General features: G+C 39.4%; 1 protein-coding gene across 3 annotated transcripts in view; it reads right to left on the bottom strand.

Moving 5' to 3' along the window:
• Positions 1-3,120: 3,120 nt before the first annotated feature.
• Positions 3,121-22,556, bottom strand: part of LOC139469159 (nucleolin-like) — a 374,233-nt gene continuing 354,797 nt past the window's right edge. For all 3 annotated transcript variants that reach the window (XM_071251294.1, XM_071251292.1, XM_071251293.1), the window contains one exon: positions 3,121-3,716. In XM_071251294.1, the coding sequence (XP_071107395.1) occupies positions 3,553-3,716 (164 nt within the window). In that variant the 3' untranslated portion in view covers positions 3,121-3,552. The remainder of the gene's footprint in view (positions 3,717-22,556) is intronic.

The raw sequence follows: 22,556 nt of genomic DNA, 5'->3' as shown, positions 1-22,556 counted from the left end.
GTTGAATCAAGTTCATAGAGAACGCCAGAGTAGGAGTAGGAGGCCCTGGGGTAGAGTCAGAGGCTACTTCAGTGACTTTAACTTTCGCAATGACTTTAACTTTCTTCTTAGCTGTTTCACGCCTTCTAGCTTTAGTTAAAGCTTCAGCTAATTTGGGGAAGGCTTTCTAGGATAGATTTGTGCATTGATCACATCTTGCCTCATCTTTACATAAATCCTCTCTACACTTCTAGCAGCTGCTATGAGGATCTCCCGTGATCATTAAATGATCACACTTCTTGCAACCAGGAGTAGACATCTTCCCGAGGCAAGGGAGTTAACTGACTATAATAGTCCAGTTTCCACCCTTGACAAACTAGGCTGGTATTATGGAGTTACAACTTGGCGCTGCCATTTTGCAAGTGCTACGAGAGGTGGAATCTGATTGGTCCATAGGAGAGGCATAGAAGGGACTTAACTCATAACAGCCACTGGTGGTGCTACGATCGAGCCCAGGAATTCCAGCCTAGTTCGGCAAGGGTGGAAACTGGACTTATAAAGTCAGTTAACTCTCTTGCCTCTGGAAAATGGGAGTACAGGGAGATTCCATTACGACCTCACAAAAACACATCACACCAGCTTATACTTACGTGAGTACGATCATCACTACAATTAGCAGCTATTAATATTGACTTAATGTGTCTGTTTTACAGAAAACTATTAGAACAATCTTAGACTAATGTGACTACTACCAAGTGCTAGATCATTACAACTACATGTATAACAATAGGTTTTTGCACACACAGAAAATCCATCTAATTGGTAGGTTTTAGTTTGTGCATACTTTACACACCAATAATCAAGCATATGTCATATGATAATATCCAATATCTTCTGTCACAGTTCATACGTTCACATATTATTTTCCTTTTCTTTGTAGCTGCATGGAAGATCTGTCCTGGAAGTCCTACCAGAGACTGAGATACAAGCTTGCAATTTCCACTGGACACAGGCCATCTTCAGAAAAGTTCAAGAACTAAGGAAGCAGGCAGCCTACCACAAGAAAGTAGGACCTTATAAATTTGTGAGGAAACTTGTGACACTGCCTTTCCTTCCAAAAGAGCACAAAAAAGCAACAAGTGAGGAAGCTGCAGCTCTCTGCTGTTACATTCAATCCACATGGTTGGGAAAACTCAACATGGGATGTTGAGACCTGGTATGTCTTCAGAAAGACCATCCGGACCAATGACGACACAGAGGGGTGGCACAAGCACTTACAGAAGGGCCTTCAACAACGTGCTGCCCATCTACGCCCTAATACCGTTGTTGCTGAAAGAAACCCAGCTGGTATCTATCCAGGCCAAGCTTGTGTTAAACCTGGGATGTGAAATCTCCGCGGAAACGCGGAAAATCACGTTTATTAAAACAGTAGTCCTCGGGAAAAATTATCTTTCGTGTAAAATATATAATCAAAGATTTAAAAAAAACACTCCGAAAAATATGATCGAAAACCGGACAATCGTTGAGAAATGTCCTGTTTTCGATCAGAGCTTTCAGCAGCAAGGGTTTTCGGACATCATACGTTTTCTATCACGATTACTTGCACTATAACGTGGGGTGTGGCCTCACACAGAAATTGTAAATACTCAGAGTCAGATGATGGCTTTTAAGATAAAGTTGTCTTTAAGCCTGTAAGTGAATGAGATGTTTTACAGTTGTTCATGTGATTAGCGAGAAAACTATGAATGTTTCTTCAGCGTCCAAAAACCCATAACATGGGGATATCTGTTGTTTTAATGTCTTATGTTTGCAATGGAGTTTTGTTTTTTTCAACAAAAGGTAAGTAAGTACAAGGTTTTTTCAATATGCTTCAACATGGGGAAAGGGTCAGACATTGCACGCTTGTGACAGTTGTCCTTGTGTCTGGGGGATGGGGGTTGAAGTTTATGGCAGTATTGCTTCTAGACCTGGCGGGTAGCCAGGTGCACGAAAGCTATGCCCGATTTTTTAAAAGTACTGATTTAACTTCGAAATTTTATTGCATCTGCCATCTTGTTTATTTGACTTACTGACATATTACATTTCTTGATGTGAATGTTGTCCAAACTGCACGAAATTGCTTCAAATGCAATCAAATGTTTAAATTTTCCTCTTTTTCCGGGTTAAACAACAAGCTAAAAAAGTACCAGCACTGCCAGCTTCAGGGCACATCTTTCAGCTCTAGGACGACTACACTGCAAGATTAATATCAGCCATCCAACTAATTCGACAGGGGGCCAAGTTCGGTAGCCCTTCTGCCACCAAGTGATTATAAGTGATACGTTGTTCTTTCACATGAGGCAAATCTTGTTCATGATTTGTCTTAATGAATAATTACGTATGATATATTACACCTAATAACATAATTCATGAAATATAATAATGTGGCAAGGAATGATACATTCAAGTCAATAACACTGACCTGAAAAAGAATGCAAAAATAATTGGATAAATATTATTAAATAACTGCTTGAGACGCCCAACGCTAACACCGTATTTGTGCCTGCGTGATTCCGTGCAACCTTTTGAGTTGAGTTGATTGGTTCAACTGTGTCATATTGCCCTGTGATTATGCAGATGGCTGTTACAATGAATGCTCGTTCCACCCTTGACGAACAGGTCTGGTTGTTGATGAAATATAGTGATAGCTAAATAGACAGATTTTTTATTCATGCACTGACTGTCTTTAAATGTAATATCCAGTTATGTATGACTGTTTAATAATCTCATACCAACTTTGACTGGAGTAGGTCCAATAGTTTTTCAGATATTGTAATAAACGTCGGTACCTTAAATTAACTTCCAGACTATAGCAGAACATATGATTAAGCGAGTTACATATGCCCAACCTTCCATTCCAACAGCATCGATCAACTTGAGAAAGGATTGAGCCAGCATGGCAGAGAAGAGGCAAATGAGATATGACGGAGTGAGTATGGTTTTATGCCGCTGTTAGCATTATTCCAGCAGTATCACGGCAGTTAACACCAGAACCAATGGGATATTAACAATGCCCATGTCATGACTTTACAGTGTTGATCCATTTGCATATGATTATTGACTCATCCCAAAGTTTTCAGCAAAGAAGAGACAATCGTGCCATTATGTAATTTCAACAAGCATTTTATTTCCCTAGCTGCATTACACTTATCAGTCCCAGTTTTGCATTGTGTTTGGCAGTTCTGCTATAAAACTTTACCATGTTATAAAAGATTACTGTGGTCATCTGGAGCGGAGTAATGGTCTAAATATTCTTTTCAAAAGACTTCTGTGGCCGAGATATTAAACATGAAGAAGGTCAGGTGTCATCACTGGTTGGAACAAGCACGTTACATTTCAGCTACATCGGTCCAGAGGTTTCTGAGGAGATGCTTACGGACACTACTGACATCAGACAAGCAGGCCAGGACATGTTTACTTCAGTCAGGTCAGCGAAAAATAGTTTGTCCCGTTCAAGCCGAAATTGGAACATTCAATTCTTTTAGAACCTCCATTTTCAGACTCACTGTATCAAGCAAACTTCTTCATTCAATGTCACACACATTTGACATTTGGCCCATATCTGTATGTAACACTATCATCACTATCACTTTCATCATCGCTATCACTTTCATCATCGCTGTCATCGTCGTCGTCATCATCACCAACAATGTTCTCGCTGCTGTTTTGAGATGGCTTCTCTTTTTTCAGCACAGGCTCTGAAACCATACCAAAGTTATTTGATTTGCCAAAAAGATTCAAAACACAAACTTCATAGGCACCTGTCTTCTGACATAAATTAGCTAATATTTTCTTGCCAGGTTTAGGAATGAAAGATTGACTTAACAAGGCTATAGATTCAATATGTCATTACAAATTGATTCATGTTACACATTGAAAAATAATCCTTAAATATTTGTTAAAGTTAACATTCAGAAACAAGTCCCAGACTATTTTTCTGTCAAAATATTCTGAATATTAAATTTAAAGAGAAACAAACATAATTGAGTCGTTTTAATTGTCTTACCACTTTACTTAATAGCAAGTCACATTTACTGTTTAATACATAAAACATCTGAGTGATATTACCATATTTTCTTGTGTATAATGCAACTTTTTTCATAAAAAAACAGCAGTGTACAGTCAGGTGTATATTATAAATAATTTTTTATTTTTTGTTCCCCTGAAAATACATCCGACAAAAATACCATGTCAATAAAACCTAAAGTAGACAAACTACTCCTCTTATTACACTATCTGGGTTAAAAAGTGTCTGACTTATGTTTTTAATCTATTTGATTAATTTTATGTAAAATTTCATTCAAAATTGTTCAACAATAATCTTGGTGAAGCCATGATTTCAATCACCAGCAAATGACACCCACTCACCAGCAACCAGCAGATTGTTGTTATTCATGCTTGGAACTGAACCTTAGTTGTCAGAGAACAGATGTGTATCATCAATGCCATACTTTCATTTGTCCAAAGTAATATTTGTTGCCATTTGAACAAAACTATTTATGAGTCACTTCACGAGTGAATGACCTTCAAAGTGACATTGATACAACCATGGCATATTGTGTGTTGAAGTCAGAGTCAGTCTTCAGTGATGGATCATGTTTGGTTTTCTCATGAATTAATCGGAAACTTGGTGAAATTTTACCATTACATAATTTAACCTCATGATCAAGTTCGCTATTCACAGGTGACACAAAAGAGATCAAAACGCTTGGGTATTAAATCTGACACAAGAAACACATGATATATTATCCCTGCAATGTTTAAGCACTGCTTGTTTTCTGGCAAAACCTTAAACCATCGCCATTTATATGGTGTTGCTTAATTACCAGTGATTTTGCGAGAGACAAATCTCAAAAAAACATTTTCATGATTTTATATCGACAAAAGATCTTTACACTTGTAGCAAATTTCATTACAGTTTGAACCAAAATGTAATAGCTATAAGAAGATTCAGACCAAAGTATGGGTGAAGGTGCAAGGGTCAAATAAAGGTCAAAATTTAAAATACAGAAAAACATAAGGTTACCTAGCCCCAAGACAACCAACATATGGACCAATGGTACAAAGTCCAACCACATCACTCCTATCTTAAGAGAACTGCACTGGCTTCCAATCAAACATTGGATCACTTCTAAACCCATCTGCATTGCATATCAATCTTCCTCTCAATCAGCCCCATGTTATCTCTGTGACCTGCATGAAGTCTATACTCCCAACTCAAACACTCCAATGTGTTAAGGACAAAGAACTTTCACCTTTGCTGCTGCCACTGAATGGAAGAATCCACCCTCTGATCTCTGTGAATGTCCTACCTACTCTGAATTTTAGAACATCAATCAAGACCTATCTCTTCCGCCAAGTTTTCTACTGAACTGTCTTCTCCTTCCTGCGCTTTAAGCATAATATTTGAGTATGGAAAAATAGACAATAAATTATATATATAGAATACTTATCCTGTCTCATATTTCTCTTTCATCTTTTGATCCTAAGTGCAAACATGCATGAACAAAGGTTTCCAGCTTCTTAAAAACAATTCACCTGAACACACACCTAGCATCACCACAGTCACCTCTCAGCAATCTGGGTCATGCATGCTTTCCCTGCTGGTTGACCTGCAGCACTGAACAGATGGCCTCCACAGCAAACTCATTCTCTTTCAAGAGCTTAATAGGTTAGAGGAATTGTGATGTGGGGATGGATGGGTGAGTAGTATAGGTAATGGGGGTTCTGGCTCACTTCCACTGGAGCTGGATTCATATACCTATACCACCACTACAGGAGGAATTTTTTATGCCAAAATGACTATGCGATTCAATGATAGTCATGAGATTAAGTTAAATTGACTCTAGCTCACCACCACCTGGAGTCTATGATATAAATTTTTATAGGTAATGGGGTTCTGGCTCACTTCCACTGGAACCGGATTCATATACCTATACTGCTACTACAGGTAGCATTTTTTATGTGTAAATGACTATGCGATTCAACGATAGTCATGAGATTCAGCTAAATTGACTCTAGCTCACCACCACCTGGAGCCAATGATATAAATTTTTATAGGTAATGATGGTTCTGGCTCACTTCCACTGGAGCCGGATTTGTATTAAACGAAACATCAATATTAATTAATAATGAATAAAATTTACTATAGCCCACGAGGATATTGGAAAGGTATAGGAGCAATACAAAAATTAGCCACCGCGGCTAAGGTATCTAAAGATGTAGCCAAGGATTGGTTAAAGAAACAAGCGTTGTGGCAAATATATTTACTGGCACCGCGTTATATACCGAGGAAGAAGTTTGATATTTTTACGACGAATGAAGTTCATCAGGCTGACCTCTTGTTTCTTCCCCACGATAAGGTAAAACGCAAAACGTATAAATACGCTTTAACAGTAGTGGATGTGGCTAGTCGATACAAAGAGGCTGAGCCATTAACCTCGAAAGATTCAACAGAAGTTGCTAATGCACTGAGTCGCATATATAAACGCGGACCGCTAAAATGGCCTAAGCTATTTCAAGTAGATCCTGGTCGCGAGTTTATGGGATCGGTAACTAAACTGTTAACAAAGCACGATGTCAAAATCGTCCGTGGTGAAAGAGAGGCCCACCGTAGTCAAGCCATTGTTGAAAGATTTAACAGGACATTAGCGGAACATTTGTTTGGCTATCAGTATGGGATCGAAATGAAATTCGAGCGATTGAGATCAACCGAATGGGTGACACGATTATCAGCTGTTGTATCCGCGCTGAATAATGAAGTGACAAGATTAATAGGGAAGAAACCATCCGATGCTATTAAAATGAAATCCGTGACTCCCGAATCTTCAGCACCGAGGAGAGGCAAAGAACGAAAACTCCCGGAGAGAGTAAGGGTAAGATATTTATACCAGCCCGGTGAACTCGAGGGAGGCCTACGTCGCGCAACCGATCCCATATGGTCCCTTAAGACGTATAACATTAGTCGATTGGTTACGAAAGAAGGAGAGCCTATTCTTTATTATCTTCAAGATGGACCGGGTAGGGCATTTGTACGAGAAGAATTGTTCATAGTTCCCGACGGTACGGTATTACCACCATAACCATAAGCATAGGTAGTTACACCATCATTATCAATCCATCTCTTTGTATCTAAGGGGGATAATGATGTCTTGTTCATTCTTAATCCATATATCCTATGATCGTAACTTCTTAAAGAGTTCATCTCGTGTTTGAACGTTCTACCGTTGAATAATGATTCTGCATACTGTTCGTGTTTGATATGCTTTTTTACAACATACTTCTTAACGCCCTTGGCTTTTCTTATCTCCCCATTATCGGACTTCTTTATAGAATACATCTTAGGTCTTAATCCTACATACTCCGCTATAGGAGTCCCAGCACATTCATCCTTCATCTTACCTAACACCTTTTTATTTACAACGCTGTGCAGTGGATTATCTTTAGGGTAATCGCTCGTTTCGTACATATCTATTTTTTCTGCCATATCTTTATACACATCCTCAGTTTGTATTTCCATCAACAAAGAATCTGTGTCGGTATATAACACCTCGCATCTATCGCCGTATTGCTTCTTAAGTTCGTTGTAATAAAAGTCATACATTAAGTGTTTTGACAAGTCGAGAATACTCATACCGACGTACACCGGTCTGTTGAATTTTATATTACTTTTCTGCATATGCAACGCGGCTAAGTCGTTATCGAATATCTTGCTTCTGTTAAAAGCCGGACTGGCTATAAGTTTCCTGAGTCTTTCTTCCTCATTAGATCTGACTAATTTAACATCAACACGCTTCTTTAGATTCTCCATAGTTTTACCGAATACCGAGTTATTTATGAGCTTATATAGATTCTTTTCGAAATCGCTGGTGGCTATCTTTCTTAAATCTGTGTTCAAGCTTATATAGGGCTCCATCCAAGGGCTTTGATCAAACTTTAGAACTCTGTGTATTTTCTTTAGTTTCATACCTAACGATAGATACAACTGGAGATTTCTGTAGTGAACTATATATTTTGTCTTATCCATCAAATTTGGTACGAGTTTTTCTACGTTAGCTAACCTACTATTACCCATCAAGGAGTGTTGATATTCCGACATCCAGTCTTTATTAACCATAGCGGATAACTGTTATGGTCTTTATGTAAGGAACTCGGATATTCCAAGTCAACTTCTAGTATGTACCCTTTATTCTCATCATTATTATCGATATTATGGACCCACTCAAAACCACCCGTGGGTAAAGGTTGACTCATAGCCCATCCGTACAAATTGTTAGCGTCGAGATATAATATGTGCGTGTCGGGTTTACTCGGATCGTATCCTTCCACTAATTTATTATTAGCCTTAGAATATCTTTTCGCTGCCATCGATATACCACCTCTTAATCCTTTCTCAATAAACAAGTGCATATCATAATATGTGAGTAGTTTTAGTTCTACGCCGGTCTTCTTCAACAAAGCATCCCACGATAGTCCGGGACTGGAATAGTACCATGCCGGGTCCAAGCCGTCTGGTTTTAAACACGTCTTTCTAAATATCTCGAATATATCGGCGAGTAACAGTACATCGGTTTTTAAGTACAGATCGTGATAATCGCCTAAATTCTTACAACCTAATTTATCCCAGACCGTCAGACCGTGTTCATAATCGGCATCTGTTATTCTAGATTCTGTTAAGTTACTATAGAATGATTCGAGGGGTGGTAATTCAGTTTCTTCGAATCTAGACCAATCATCCATATATTCGTAAGGATATACACCTTTTCTCAGCAACAAATGACGAGTTATCTTATCGGTATATTTATTTGTTATCGCGAAGTCATTGGGATTGTTCGCATTAGCTAAATTGTCCAGGGAAGATAACAGAAACTGTACTGAGTCTATGAATCTAAGCCCATTGCTTTACTTTATTCTAGATTTCCCATCCTTGTCCCTATAATGTATAGGTTTAGTCAACGAGAACGATATGTATTTTTCCATATTGTTAGGAATGCACGTTAAACCGCCGTCAGTCTTTGAGATAGCTTGCATAATGAGATGTGAATCATATCCTCTAAGGTTATGAAACACAACGGGGATGGGTATTGTTTGAGCATTCATTTTTAGTTTCAAGTTACACTCGTTATGAGCGGCTCCCCGATAATTACCCGTGACGTGACAATGATCTCTTACGGAATCCCCATCCAGGGGTTTATTACAAACATGACAACTCGTTGACTTCTTATGGGGCCTCCAATCATCTATCGTCATACGCATGGGTTTCTTACACGATAATTTTTCCCTGATTATTCTCTATTCATTTTGTAGATATCCTAGGAACTTTCCCGCTGCATCGGGTCCTCTGTAAATCACGGGAGTGTTTGTTTTCCCACCATACCTTACAACTATATATCCAAACCCACAAGGAATATGTTCTTGAGTTTTGTACGTAAAACTACTATCTTGGTTGGTATTTTCTATGGGTTTGATAAGCGCTTCGAAGTCGGCGTAAATTACGTACGGTACTGGCATTTGATTACAATAATGTTCAAATTTTAATATATTTTTTCCCTCTTTAGGCATATCGATCCTGATAGCATTCTGTCCAACACCTCTACAGTTTTCTTTGTGCGAATCCAATAGATCTTGTCTGCTGTACCCATGCAGGCATCTTTCGCAGAAATATTTCTTTTCCTTATGTTTTGTTTGATCGTATAGCACCCTGTTTAAACTCTTTATCCACGTATAATGATATTTACCATCTTTTTCGATCAGAAATGAATTGATTCTGGGAATATGTTCCGGAGCGGAGCTTATCCTGTGTACAACAATTCCTTTAGAATGTCCGAAAACATTTATAGCTAAATTATTTTGCTTTTCCACCTTATCAAATTGTGATATTGGTGTAGGTTCGTCTATACCATCGAAGTTGAGTCCATCGTTTTGGGGATAGCTAGAAGGTCTATCCGGATTTTTGTCTACGGGGAACAATGCAGATCTTATCATCATTCTTAAACAATCATCGGATTTATTTTTTACGTTAATTATGGCTTTTTTCTTCTTATAATACGGGGGTAAATCTATATAAGATCCACCTTTGAAAGGCATATAATTCGCTATATCTAAATATAAACTATCGATTTTATCCACACCCCAACCTGACCTCTATTAGTCCAGCGTTCTAAAGTTTCCTGTATCCTCTGAATTGATGTATCTAATGATGCGTTTAGAGTATCGGATTCGGTTATAACTTCTTGATTGCTTCGGAAATATGGTTCGGTATATTCGACGCTATCGTCTGTGTTACTTTTACTCAATAACATTTTAATCGTCAGCTGGTATTTTATACTATGTAAATCATCTAACTCCTTGTTAATTTTACTCGATATGATGGGCTTAATATCGTTAACATCCATGTTGGAATTAATATCCATCTTCCAACCTCTTAAATATTTACCAACGCTGGCGGATGTAGGTACAAATATTAATTCTTGTTGTTGATTATTATCATCATCATTAGGTTGAACATCATTATTATCTAGTAAAGCGATCAATTCAGCTCTTCTCATTCGAGAATAACCTCTCAGCCCACTGTTTCTCGCTCGAGCTTTGAGTTCTCTAACAGTCTGAGGTTTGTTGTATTCCAAACCGAGTAAGGTAATCAATTCAGCTTTTCTCATACGAGAATATCCACGTAGACCACGTTGCTTTGCCATAGCCTTCAACTCTCTGACAAAAACCATTGTGGTATATGCAAAATGAGACAAATGTCTAATTGGTTGTTTTTCATATATCTAAATACGTATTCTCCCCAACCTATTCCTCTCATTGATGTAATCTCTCTTCCTAGCATAAATAATCTGATTCCTGACCCTATCAGCACCGTGTTTCTTACATAAACAATAACGACCTTTGACCCCTATCCCGCATTCAGAACACGTATAGTTTATGTGTCCACGCTTGATGTAATAATTGTGTATACCACAGTATATATCATCAACACAGCGTCGGTTACATAGAGTCGTCTTCCCCATGAGTGTAAACTTGCAGTTATTCATGGTTATACATCTATCATATCATTTGTCTAAATGCAAATCACAGCTACACTGGTGAGATATTGATTTATAGATTAGCTGTCACTCTGACTCTCCTAACTAGCCACAGCTGTCACTGCGTAGCTATTGTATAGCTGAAAATCAATAGAGCAGATAATCCCATAATCACAAATGTGACCTCGCGGTCTTTCTGAGCCTCTGACGGTGTATAAAACTGACTCATTGTTGGCTTAGGTATTGGGTCGAGTTTTTTCCCATAAATGAGGTAGTATTCGTGCATGGCAGATTCGACATACTTAAACGTTTGAATTGAATGTCCTTCCTTAATCAGTTGTTCATGAATAAAGTCTAATCTCTTCATTCTCTGCTGTGTATATTGTAACTGGGCTGCTTGGTATTGTTCTAAAGCTTCGTTATGTCGTTTACGCTCTTCAACTTCTTTAGCGTTTGATTCCCTCATACTAGAAAATAAATAATTACTCCCCGAAAAAGCTAGAGCATTAACAACAGCTCCACCGACCATCATCGCAATTGTTGCCATATATTTAATAATATAAAATATTCAAATGTTTAATTACTTCATTATGTCTTCCGGGATAAGTCCTTGTTTGATGAGCATATCCTTCGTTGCCATTGCTAATCCAATATCCAGAACCATCATACCTATATCAAATCCATTAAAATCTAGCTTGGGCGGTGTGGCTTTAGTAATCATTTTAGCCATACGGGCATAGCCAATGGCCAAGCCGGTGACCACCGCTGAATGATACGTCCCGTTTACCAACATTTTACCGTCTGAAACTGGAGTAGTCATAGTCATGCTTCTTATAGCATTATATGAGGACTAACCTCTAATTGAACTTGTTGTTGCGGCGGGGTTGACGTTTTCTCTTCTCCGGTCTTATAAAAGAACCATACAGCTGCTATACCTGCAACTCCTACTAGTGCCCATGTTTTAATCGGATTAATATTTGAATTATTTATTAATTTTGCTTTGCGCGCCAGCCCTCCCTTTCTTCCTGCAGCTATTTTTTGGGGGTTCTTAGTAACTCTGGGTTGTTTTTGTGTATTCACATGTGGTGCATCCTCATTCACATGTGGTGTTTCCTCATTCACTTGTTGTTCCGTTTCCGCAATCTGTTGTGGTTGCGTGTTCACAATCTGTTGTGGTGTCACCTGTTGAGTCTCCATTATTATTAAGTGGGCATGTATGTTTAAATTGACAATACCTAGCCGTTATTAAAGCTGTAGTGAACGGAGCTAAGAACATTCCGAATCTATGGTAAAACTCACAGCTCACTGAGCTTATAGCATGTTCGATGAATGGGTCTTTCTCTAGAGATTCGCATAAATACATGCAATGTTCTGCCGGGATGGGGAGAAACGTACTAGCTACGACTGTGTATAGTTGTAATATAGATGACCCTATCGTTTTAGTCATGGTAGCTCCCAGTCTAGACTCGTAACGCGCGTACAGTTTTTTAATCTCTTCGTCGGTCATGTTATCAATTTTTTCGATGGTATAATTTTCTCCCAAATATTGGGAACATTTTCCACCGGCTACCAAAGCCGCGAGTCTTTCTCTATGTTTATCTAAAGATTTATCTACATCAGGCTCTTTGAGCATTTGTTCGATGAGTTCGTCGCATTCCATAATGTAATACCTAAGGAGATATTTAAGTCTAACATAATGGAATATGACATATCCAATACATCCCGTAATAATGAATTGTTGCGAAAGAATGAGGATTTCGAACCATATTTTATGTAATATTAACTGCTAATGTTCAATTTGCTACATTTTGCTATAATTTGCTATAATTTTGCTACAATTTGCTATAATTTTACTATATTTTTGCTATAATTTTGCTACAATTTGCTAATTTTTTGCTAAGCAATTGCATAAGCAGCTGGTTGATCGGTTTTTAATACGAGTTTACAGTGCTTCGTTGCCGCTAACACTTTTCTGACTTTATCTCGTTCACCCTTGGTATAAATGACGTCATTTTCGCGTAAACATTCCTCGAATGAATCTCTGTCTTTGCAATGAAACAGCGCTACCCCATTTGGTCTGCTCTCTGAGATCTTTCAGGACAGAGTTGTATTTTTGAGTAAGTACCCAAAAGCTATGTTGAGTATGCCTTCCGGAGAATGCTAAATACGAAAGCATATCCTTCGTTTTGGTTAGTTCTTTACTAGCGCTGCAGTCGTCTATTACGAAAAGGGTTGATTCTCCTTTGTATTTTTCGTGACATACTCGGAGGCAGTCTTGTAAACGATCGCCCGGATCGACTCTGTGTACCCCGTCGTCATTCATTACCCAATCTCTCGATAAAGATGTTTTATTAACGCTTATAGTCGGGCACAGAATAATAATATGATCGAAAACGTCCCGATAATGACTTTGTAAAATATCTAGAATAAAAGCTGTTTTTCCGCAGCCCGTTTGCCCGCATATGACAGCGCGGTGCGGATCTTTAGGTAAAAGATTATCAATAGATTGCTTGCATGAATCTCCCATTCTGTATATTAAGTTGCGCATCCATAATCACGTACAAATATATGTTTAATTTACCAGCTGATTCCTAAAGCTTCGTTATCTGTATGGTGGCACACTCGCTAGCATTTTCTATTCTCCTCCCACTGCCGTGTAATTGGTCATCGTCCGTTATTCGCATGTCTAGCCATAGCGCGTACTTCGTGGTGAGGTATTCACCCATCGATACACCCCCGAGAGACAGATTTTTCACGACCGCGTTAACTTCCGGGGAGCGTTTTATAGAAGGAAGTTTTTTAATCTCATCCCACTGGTGATACGCTAGCATTCCTTGGCTATATAGTTGATTAGGAACGCCCTCGATAGTCAATTCTACTTTTGTAATCTTGGGATTGTAGAACTTCTCGGTATTTCTTTTAAACGCATCAGGGGGGTCCTCGAACAACATTAAAATACCCTTCAAAGACCTTGTGGGGACGTTTAGATTGATATTCCACATCGTATCTTTTTTGTCCCTCGTGATCTTTCGATGTCGCAGCACGCGATCGTACAAAATGACTAAACTTCCCGAATAATGGTTACGAATTTGTCTGGCTAATTCGGGATCCGTTATATCGTACTCAAGCGAGATATTGTCAATGGAATAGCTAGCATCTTCAGCAGCTCTGATTACTCTACCGTAGTCGTTAAAAGTGAGTTCGTATTCTAACCTATCACCTAAGGATGCTTGATAAAAAGGCATGTGGGAATCTAGTAATTCAAAGTCTAGGGGAACATAGAATCGGTTACCTAATGCGTTGGCAACGGCCTTATCTTTTTCGTTGGTATCAACACCATTTTCAGCACCTACGCGCAGTCTCAATGTGTTCTTATTACAAATACCTTGGTACTGTAAGTTTTCCCGCTCTTTATCCGTTCTCCAGAGATCCATGTAACAATAGTATACATCGCTATCGTCGATACTCAAAACCTCATTACCGCTAATTTTAATGGCGATTTTCTTAACGATAGCACGACCTATGTTCTGAACGGGCTCCCTGTTAACGTCGGTAGAAGTCAAAACAATCGTAAATGCTAGTCGGACAGTTCCCGGAACTAACACATCGTGTGCGCCGAGATTAGGAAAGCGAACCAGAAGCGTTTGATTCTGATCGATGGTACTAGGGTTATTAGTTATAGTTACAGACTGACGAATTGCCTTGACCCCTAATGGATCTCGAAGTCTACGTTGTGGGTTTATCTTGCGTCCGTATTGCTAAGACATTGTTATATTGAAAACATGTACCCTATGTTTAATATAAAAATGGCTAATTTTGAACATAATGACTTAGATCTAAGTACCTTTGATGACTTTGATAACCAGAATCCAATCGAAGATACTGATGAAACCAACTTTGGTGGCACGAATCTTAACGATGAAATTTTACAATCAACCGTCAATGATTATTACGATGCATTAAAAGATGATAAAAATTATGTTACCCCAATAGGTCGTGAATATTCAAAGTTTGAGATAGATAGTAAAGGAATATTGCGACTGCGTAGTGCTCCGGATATTGATCTTATGCATTCTTGTACTCGTAAGCCCCTAGCCTTGTCTACGATAGCTGCTAAACACGGCATCGACACTGTTCGTGATGAATTAGGTTTTGTGGACTACCGACGACCAAAACTTTCCGCGAAGACTACTAAGGCTCTTCAGACTATGAGGAAAGAACTCGTTAATACAGATGATTTGGAAGCAGCCTCGATGGTGGCCTCAGACGGACTCGGAGAAATCTTAGATACCTATTACGATAATTCCACGTTACAGGTACCACATTCAGAGTTCAGTATTAGGGAATTACGAGGTCTTGACAAGGCAATGCGAACAATGCGGGGAGAACTCATCAATAATACAGCCAAGCTATCCAAAATCGACAAGCATATAGCTTACGAGAAAACAAAACTCGAACAGGCGGGCGATGAGTTCAGTAGACACCGCGTAGCGGAAAGATTGCGTAACCTAGAAGAGGAAAGATCGGCCCGCCTCGAAGCAGCTTCCAGTAATAGAAAGGCACTTCGTTCGCAAATCAGTCGTATTCGAGAAACTATCGATCAAGTCCTCAACGATGATACTACACTGGCCGATAAAATTAATACATTGTTCAGAGAACAGGGAATAAAAATGGCCAGTATTTTAACCGCGTTGGGATTTATTATATCGACTTTGACTCTCGCGTTAACAGGTGGTACAGGTGATAGCGGCGGATCACCCCCTAGTGATAAAAATGGTATTAAAGAGTGGATAAAAAAGCATTTAAAAGCATTAGGTTCAGCACTGGGAAAGCTAGCTGAGAAAGCCGCGGCCGCACTTCCCGGTATAATAGGTAGTGTTGTTTCCTGGCTATTGAATTTATTAGCTAAGACCACCACTTGGCTTAGTCAAAACTTTTGGGGGTTGATCGTAGCAATTGCAGGGTTGTTGTACGTATTCGCTAAGAACTATTTAACCAAATCAGTTCATTAACCAAATCATTAGTAAACCAACCGAGACTCCACCCACTACAAGCGCTGTTTTTTCATCGATATGTTGTTGATTTTTAGCCGCAATATGCGGTGACACTTGTGCGTCAGTAGATGTTTGTGCGTTATTAGATGGTTGTGCGATAGTTAGTGTTTGTGGCTTGACTATTCCCTTTTCGCCCGTGATCGTTTGCGTTATTAATTCGACGTTCATGTCTGAATTTATACCTGGTTTTGGTTTATCGGTAGCGATAACAATTTTATTATTATAACCTATCACTTGACCGATCTTAAGTTCCATATTACTCGGAGACATGTATAGTCCCGGCGCATAAACGTAGTCCACTTTGGATTGAGCGTACTGTAATGCATCTTGAAAACGCTTTATAGACGATGGTATGTCAACTGGTGAATTAATGGCGTCCTCCACGTTTGCGACAAACTGTTTTTGCGCATCGAGCGCCGTCCCAGAACCGATAATGGACGTTCGTGTTTGCGATTGCGCTCCGAGAATTGCCCATACATAAGTTCTTATCGATTCATTAACTCTTACAAATCCTGGATTAGTAAAATTATTTTCCGTTTTATCATTAAGAAATTCATTCAAAGCGTTTGCCGTATCATTCATTTGTATAAATTTTGTAACAATATAAATTAAACCACTCTTAAAACTCATAATATCCCCTCTCCAATCGTTACTATAAAGTTCCCAGCCTTTATACCAATCACCGGTTTTATGCCAATGATCATATATTCTTGCGTAAAGTTTGCTGGTACTATACAACTTACCAAAATTAACATTTAGTTTATTAAGTTCTTTATATACATAATCGCTTTCTTCTTTGACGGATATTTTTTCCTCTGTGTAAGGAACACCTAGACCATGGTTTGCTCCTTTAATACGCCAATCTTTACTCGTAGAAACATTAAGTTCCTGACAAATACGCTCATACGCGGACCTATCATAATTATTATTTGTGGAATTCAACGCTCGATCCAGCGGTAATGGAGCACTAATTTCTTTAAGTATACGTCTAATCTGATAGTACACGTGAAATGTTATAACAGACTTATTCAGTTCAAATCCTGGAGCATAAAGAGATACGCCACATTCAGTTGTGGCACACCACAATTCTGACAAAACTGCATCGGATTGTGAAACCAATCGTGCACCATTTTATAGCTAGTTGCCGTGACTCTGTATTTTTCAAAGATATCGGGGAATTTAACTAAAAATTCAGCACCAGAGGCAGTTACTATAATCGATTGATTAGTAATGTATCTCGATTTCATATTTAAGTTATGATATAGTATCATTGTATATTTAATATGTATGTTACACTCCCTGAAATAACAAATGGCCAGTCTATTGAACTGCTTCATACAATCGATAACTCGGATGGTCAGCTCAAAGTCGCTCTATGCGATGTAACGTATTACCCGCTGTGGTCCAATATAAGTGCTGCGAAAAATAATAATAGTATAATGATAGCTGATGGAGTTAGTCTAGCCAAAATAATTACTATACCTGATGGGTATTACAGAGTATGCTCACTCAATGAGTTAGTCTAACACAAAATGAGTCAAATGGGTTACTGAAATTAGACCATGGAGAAAAGCGTGCAATGATTTTATTGGACTTGGATTACACTTGGATTTGCACGCTTAACTGAAACAATATACAAGACATCAGCACAGGGGGTTAATTTGCCCGACTTAGTTCCCTATAAAGAGTTGTGCATCCATCTTGACCAAATAAGCACGACGGATAATATTCAACAAGAAAGTCCTTCAACTCAGCTCAGATGTGTTCCAGTGAAAAATGAAAAATACAATAGCGGTAGAACGGAATCTTTCTCAACATTACAATATAAAAAATTGAAGCGGGGTATTATTTCAGACCTCAAAATTTCTGTATTAGATGTAAAACACCAACCTGTACATATAGGATACTTAAGTGTAACACTCCATATTATAAATAATGGTTGATGCATCAGGCCCTGGAACGATAAGACAATGTAATACAATTGCGCTTTCCGATCTCGGAGACACGGAAGGATTCGGTAAACCCGGTAACAATGGTAAGTTATACGCTTTACACTTACACGATAATGTATACAAGCGGAAAGAAGTTATATTCCCGGAAAATCTAGAAGATTTAAGCGATGTCGACGTTAGTAGACTCCTTAAAACCACTTCGTACAAAATTATTTACAACAGTGAGAATAAATGGACTATGGTCGAAGCAAACATCAAGTGGCTACTGAATATCGTCATTACCCGATAGTATTCGAATACTCGCCGAAGCAAAGTTGAACAACATTGAGGATCATATTTCGACAGCAATGGCCGATTGTAAGATATCCGAGGATGAGTTTCGTTTAGTGCTGTCGGAACTCACCAAATACAATGAAATGAAGCAGGAGATTCGATCAAGATCTCATAAGACCAGTGGTATTAGCGAGGATGAGAAAAAAAAGTTCATAGAACAGGGGAGGCAACAAGCGCGTCAATTATTCCGTGACAAAACCAAAGAACTGGTTGGAGATTAAAAATAGATTGCTTACTATCGTTTGATCACATTTATACAAATGCTTACATAAATATATAATAATGGAAAAAACTATTAAATGGAGAGAATTACCACAAGGTTTTTATTATATCAGTGATGTCAAACCAACCAAATACGGTAATCAATTGTTTCTTATTAATTTACAAGAAGAGTGTAGTTATATAGTCTGGTCTCCTAGTAAAATGAACGAAGAACTTAATAAAAATGTTGAATATCGCTTTATCGATAAAAATAATGAAGAATATTTTTATTACCATTTAGGCTCATCTAGAGCAATGATTGGCCCCAGGTATTGGTGAGCTGGAGTCAATTTAGCTGAATCTCATGACTATCGTTGAATCGCATAGTCGTTTACACATAAAAAATGCTACCTGTAGTAGCAGTATAGGTATATGAATCCGGTTCCAGTGGAAGTGAGCCAGAACCCCCATTACCTATAAAAATTTATATCATAGACTCCAGGTGGTGGTGAGCTAGAGTCAATTTAACTTAATCTCATGACTATCATTGAATCGCATAGTCATTTTGGCATAAAAAATTCCTCCTGTAGTGGTGGTATAAGTATATGAATCCAGCTCCAGTGGAAGTGAGCCAGAACCCCCATTACCTATACTACTGGGTGGGCATATAATGTGTGAGATAGGATAAGTATCATTTTTAAAACTTATCCTATCTAACACTGCATTTACCCAATGGTTGGAAGGAGAAGCGCAACTCCCTAGTCTATAAAGACAAAAACCATGGGATATACATGAGGAAGCTGGAGCTAACAGTGATGGAAAACCATGTTAAGTAGCACCGTCTAGTGTCATACGACAAAGCTCGTTGATAAGGATGAAACACTCCCAAAGAGCGTTTTGATGCCAATATATAAACACAGGAAAACACATGAAGTCTGGTAAAATATGTGTCATATGTTCGTACGTAAGTGAGAGTAAGTGTAAAGCCAGACAAAACAATATAGAACTTGTAATCGATGATGAATGTATCCAGGCAATCGAGGTGTATCATTATCTCCCATGGACGAAAGGACATCCAGTTTAGCATCTCTTTTCACAGTTCTCGAAACCCTCAATCATTGTTTTGGTGATTGAATCAATAGGTTAACACAAGAAGAACAATCAATGACATCCACAAAAGAATCGTTGATCAACCATCCACCCACACATGACCAAAGCAGAGATGAGTGGAATAGGGGCTCAGGACACGAGATTCAGGCGCACCTAACAGCGATTTCCAGACCGAAGTCTCTACAGAAGGGTCAATGCATCCTCCAATCAGATACTCAGTTTGGAGTACCTGAAACAAATAGTGAGGAACTCAAACAATCGTGCCAAGGTTCATTTTATCTTGAGAGAGACATAATACAAGGAGACACGTCTCATCCTATCTATGCATGTGTCTTGCATGAGACCAAAGGCCCAAATTGATGCTGACCTTGGATGTCAGTCACAGAGATGTCTCGGAGGTAGTGGCATGCGAAAGCTGTATTCGATTTCCCAAAACATCCTTCCATAATTGCAGCCAAAGTACAATTACTGTGTCGAGCCATAGTAGAGTTGACAGCACGAGTTTGGCGATTGTTGGATGCGACCAAAGTAGGTAAGCCAGCAAAGGTATATGCTCTGAGGAAAACTGAATGACTCCAAAACGAAATCATGTTATGACACACCTCCATAATAGCTGTCATAGAAAGTGGGATATAAAGTCTCTTTCAGGAACGCTGAAGGGGTTTCGCCGCAACAAGGTAGGACCGAAGAACATGTACAGGGACAAAAGGATACATCTTTGCGATCCTCAGAATTCAGGATGGATGTCAAAGGTGGGATAATAAATAACCATTCAGGTTGTCCAGGAAGTTGATTTTGTGCGATGAAATGCCATCATAGGCCCAGAAAAACTTTTCAATGTACGTGCAAATGCACTCCGCTCACATTTAAGGCATGAATCTCACTCACTGAAGCAGACGTCGCAAGAGCCGGAAGAAAAACTTTTTTCAACGTAATGCATTCAAACTCCTCCTTGACAAAACCGCTTCCATGGAGCCAGAGAGCGGAAGGTTCGGGGCCACGTCCACGGCCACGTCATACCAAAAGACATTAAAAGATGGTACTTGTTGTTACCCTGTCTGGCGCTTGGCATTAAGGGGCTAAAAAACAAGGACTGGTCGGCTCGGAGTCAGTATACTGTGTCTGAGTGGGATATTCATGTTAAACTGCGGCATGGTATCTCAGTTAGCTAGCACTATACATCGGCATCAGTCCAGACTAGTTCAAGCAGCCACACAAACACACACACGTACATGCACTTCGCTATATAAGTGCAATAATCTTGGACACGACGTTAAACCCCATTTCACCTCACCTCACCTTCTTGACAAGAGGTTCATAATCAAGTATGATATTAAGATGCCAGGTCGGTAGTCGGAAGCGGGATGACTGGTACGCTAATTTGTATGACCAAATAATGCTTGCAGTTCAGCAGCCGAAGTGATCTTTGTTGTTGTAGCGACTATAGAATTGATTGCAGCCAAATACGCAGCTATGGTAAAACCCTTAAGCTAACCTGACGACCGCAGATAGTGAACATACTCAGCAATTTGTTTTGGAGACGCTGTAGTGGGTGCAATAATATCACTCGTGTGACTTTAGCCTTCCACTTATGGTCTTATAGTGACTTGATTGCCGATCAATGAGCCTCGCAAATGGTCTTGGCTACCCTTCTAGAGTAACCCTTGGCAGTAGGGGATTTCTGTAAATGTGCCAGATGCACAGATTGAGGGTTTCGGGCAATGGGTGGATCAGCTGAGAGTAAGGTTGAAGAAGATCATGCCTTAGCAGTAGAGGATGAAATCTTCTGTCTGCGAGTTGGACGAGCCTGGAGAACCAACTCTGTGGTTTGTTTGTTTGTTGTTTAGCACTGCACTCCAATATTCCAGCGATATGACGGTGGTTTGTAAATAATCGAGTCTGGACCAGACAATCCAGTGATTAATATCATGAGCATCGATCCACGCAATTGGGATCAATGATATGCATCAACCAAGTCACCGAGCCTGACCACCCAATCCCCTTGGTCGCCTCTTACGACAAGCATAGTCGGCTTTTACGGCCAACATGGGTTGCTGATCTTCACGGGTCCAACTCACAGGAGGAACTCTATGGTAGCCAACTGGGTGCGACCAAAAGCAGTGTGAGGTGACGGGTGGAAGTTATCTTCTGCAGGACCTGAGGTAAAACACTGGTTGGATGAAGGCACAAGCATGTAAGCCCTCCAATGACAATGCATCATGGTCCCAAACCTGAGGATCTGGGAAAGAAGATACGCACCAGGATAGCTGTGTGTTGAAGAGGGTTGCTTGCAAAAAGATTGATGTGAGGGAATGGAAATAACTGGCAAATCCACTGAAAGTTCATTGGATGTAGGTGCCATTCCGTAGGGGATGGTTTGTCAGGTTGTCACAGGGAGTCGGCTATGCCGGGGATGTGTCTCGCCCAAACTTGAATGATGAGCGAGTCATCAATATCATCTGAAAATTGTTGAGCTCCAGAGAAAGTGGCAGCATTGACTTGGTGGAGCCCATCTTGTTTATGTACCAAATATTGGATAGGTATGAAAGTGTCGCCCAATGTGAAACTACCAGAATCACTGCTTTGAACTCAACTGAGTTGTTGATTTGAAGTTGGCTTTCTTCGAGAGATCACTGACCTGCCACTTGTAGTTCCTGACAATGAGCTCCAAAACCTATAGTTGAGGCGTCGACAAAGAGATGGGGGGCCGAGATAGATGGACACAAGGAGTCTCCTTCGAAGACGTGGAACCAACCACCATTGGAGATGTGGTCGTAAGTGGTTCGGCAGGGAGATTAGAACCTGACAATTGTCTTTCAGGGCATGAGAAAACACTGAACTGGTTGTAGGTTTAGTTGTCC

The sequence above is a fragment of the Haliotis cracherodii genome, unplaced genomic scaffold (genome assembly GCF_022045235.1).
Source record: "Haliotis cracherodii isolate W230 unplaced genomic scaffold, xgHalCrac1.p SCAF_2, whole genome shotgun sequence".
Lineage (NCBI taxonomy): Eukaryota > Metazoa > Mollusca > Gastropoda > Lepetellida > Haliotidae > Haliotis > Haliotis cracherodii.
The sequence above is the reverse complement of the archived record's forward strand: the minus strand, read 5'-3'. Positions and strand labels throughout refer to the sequence as shown.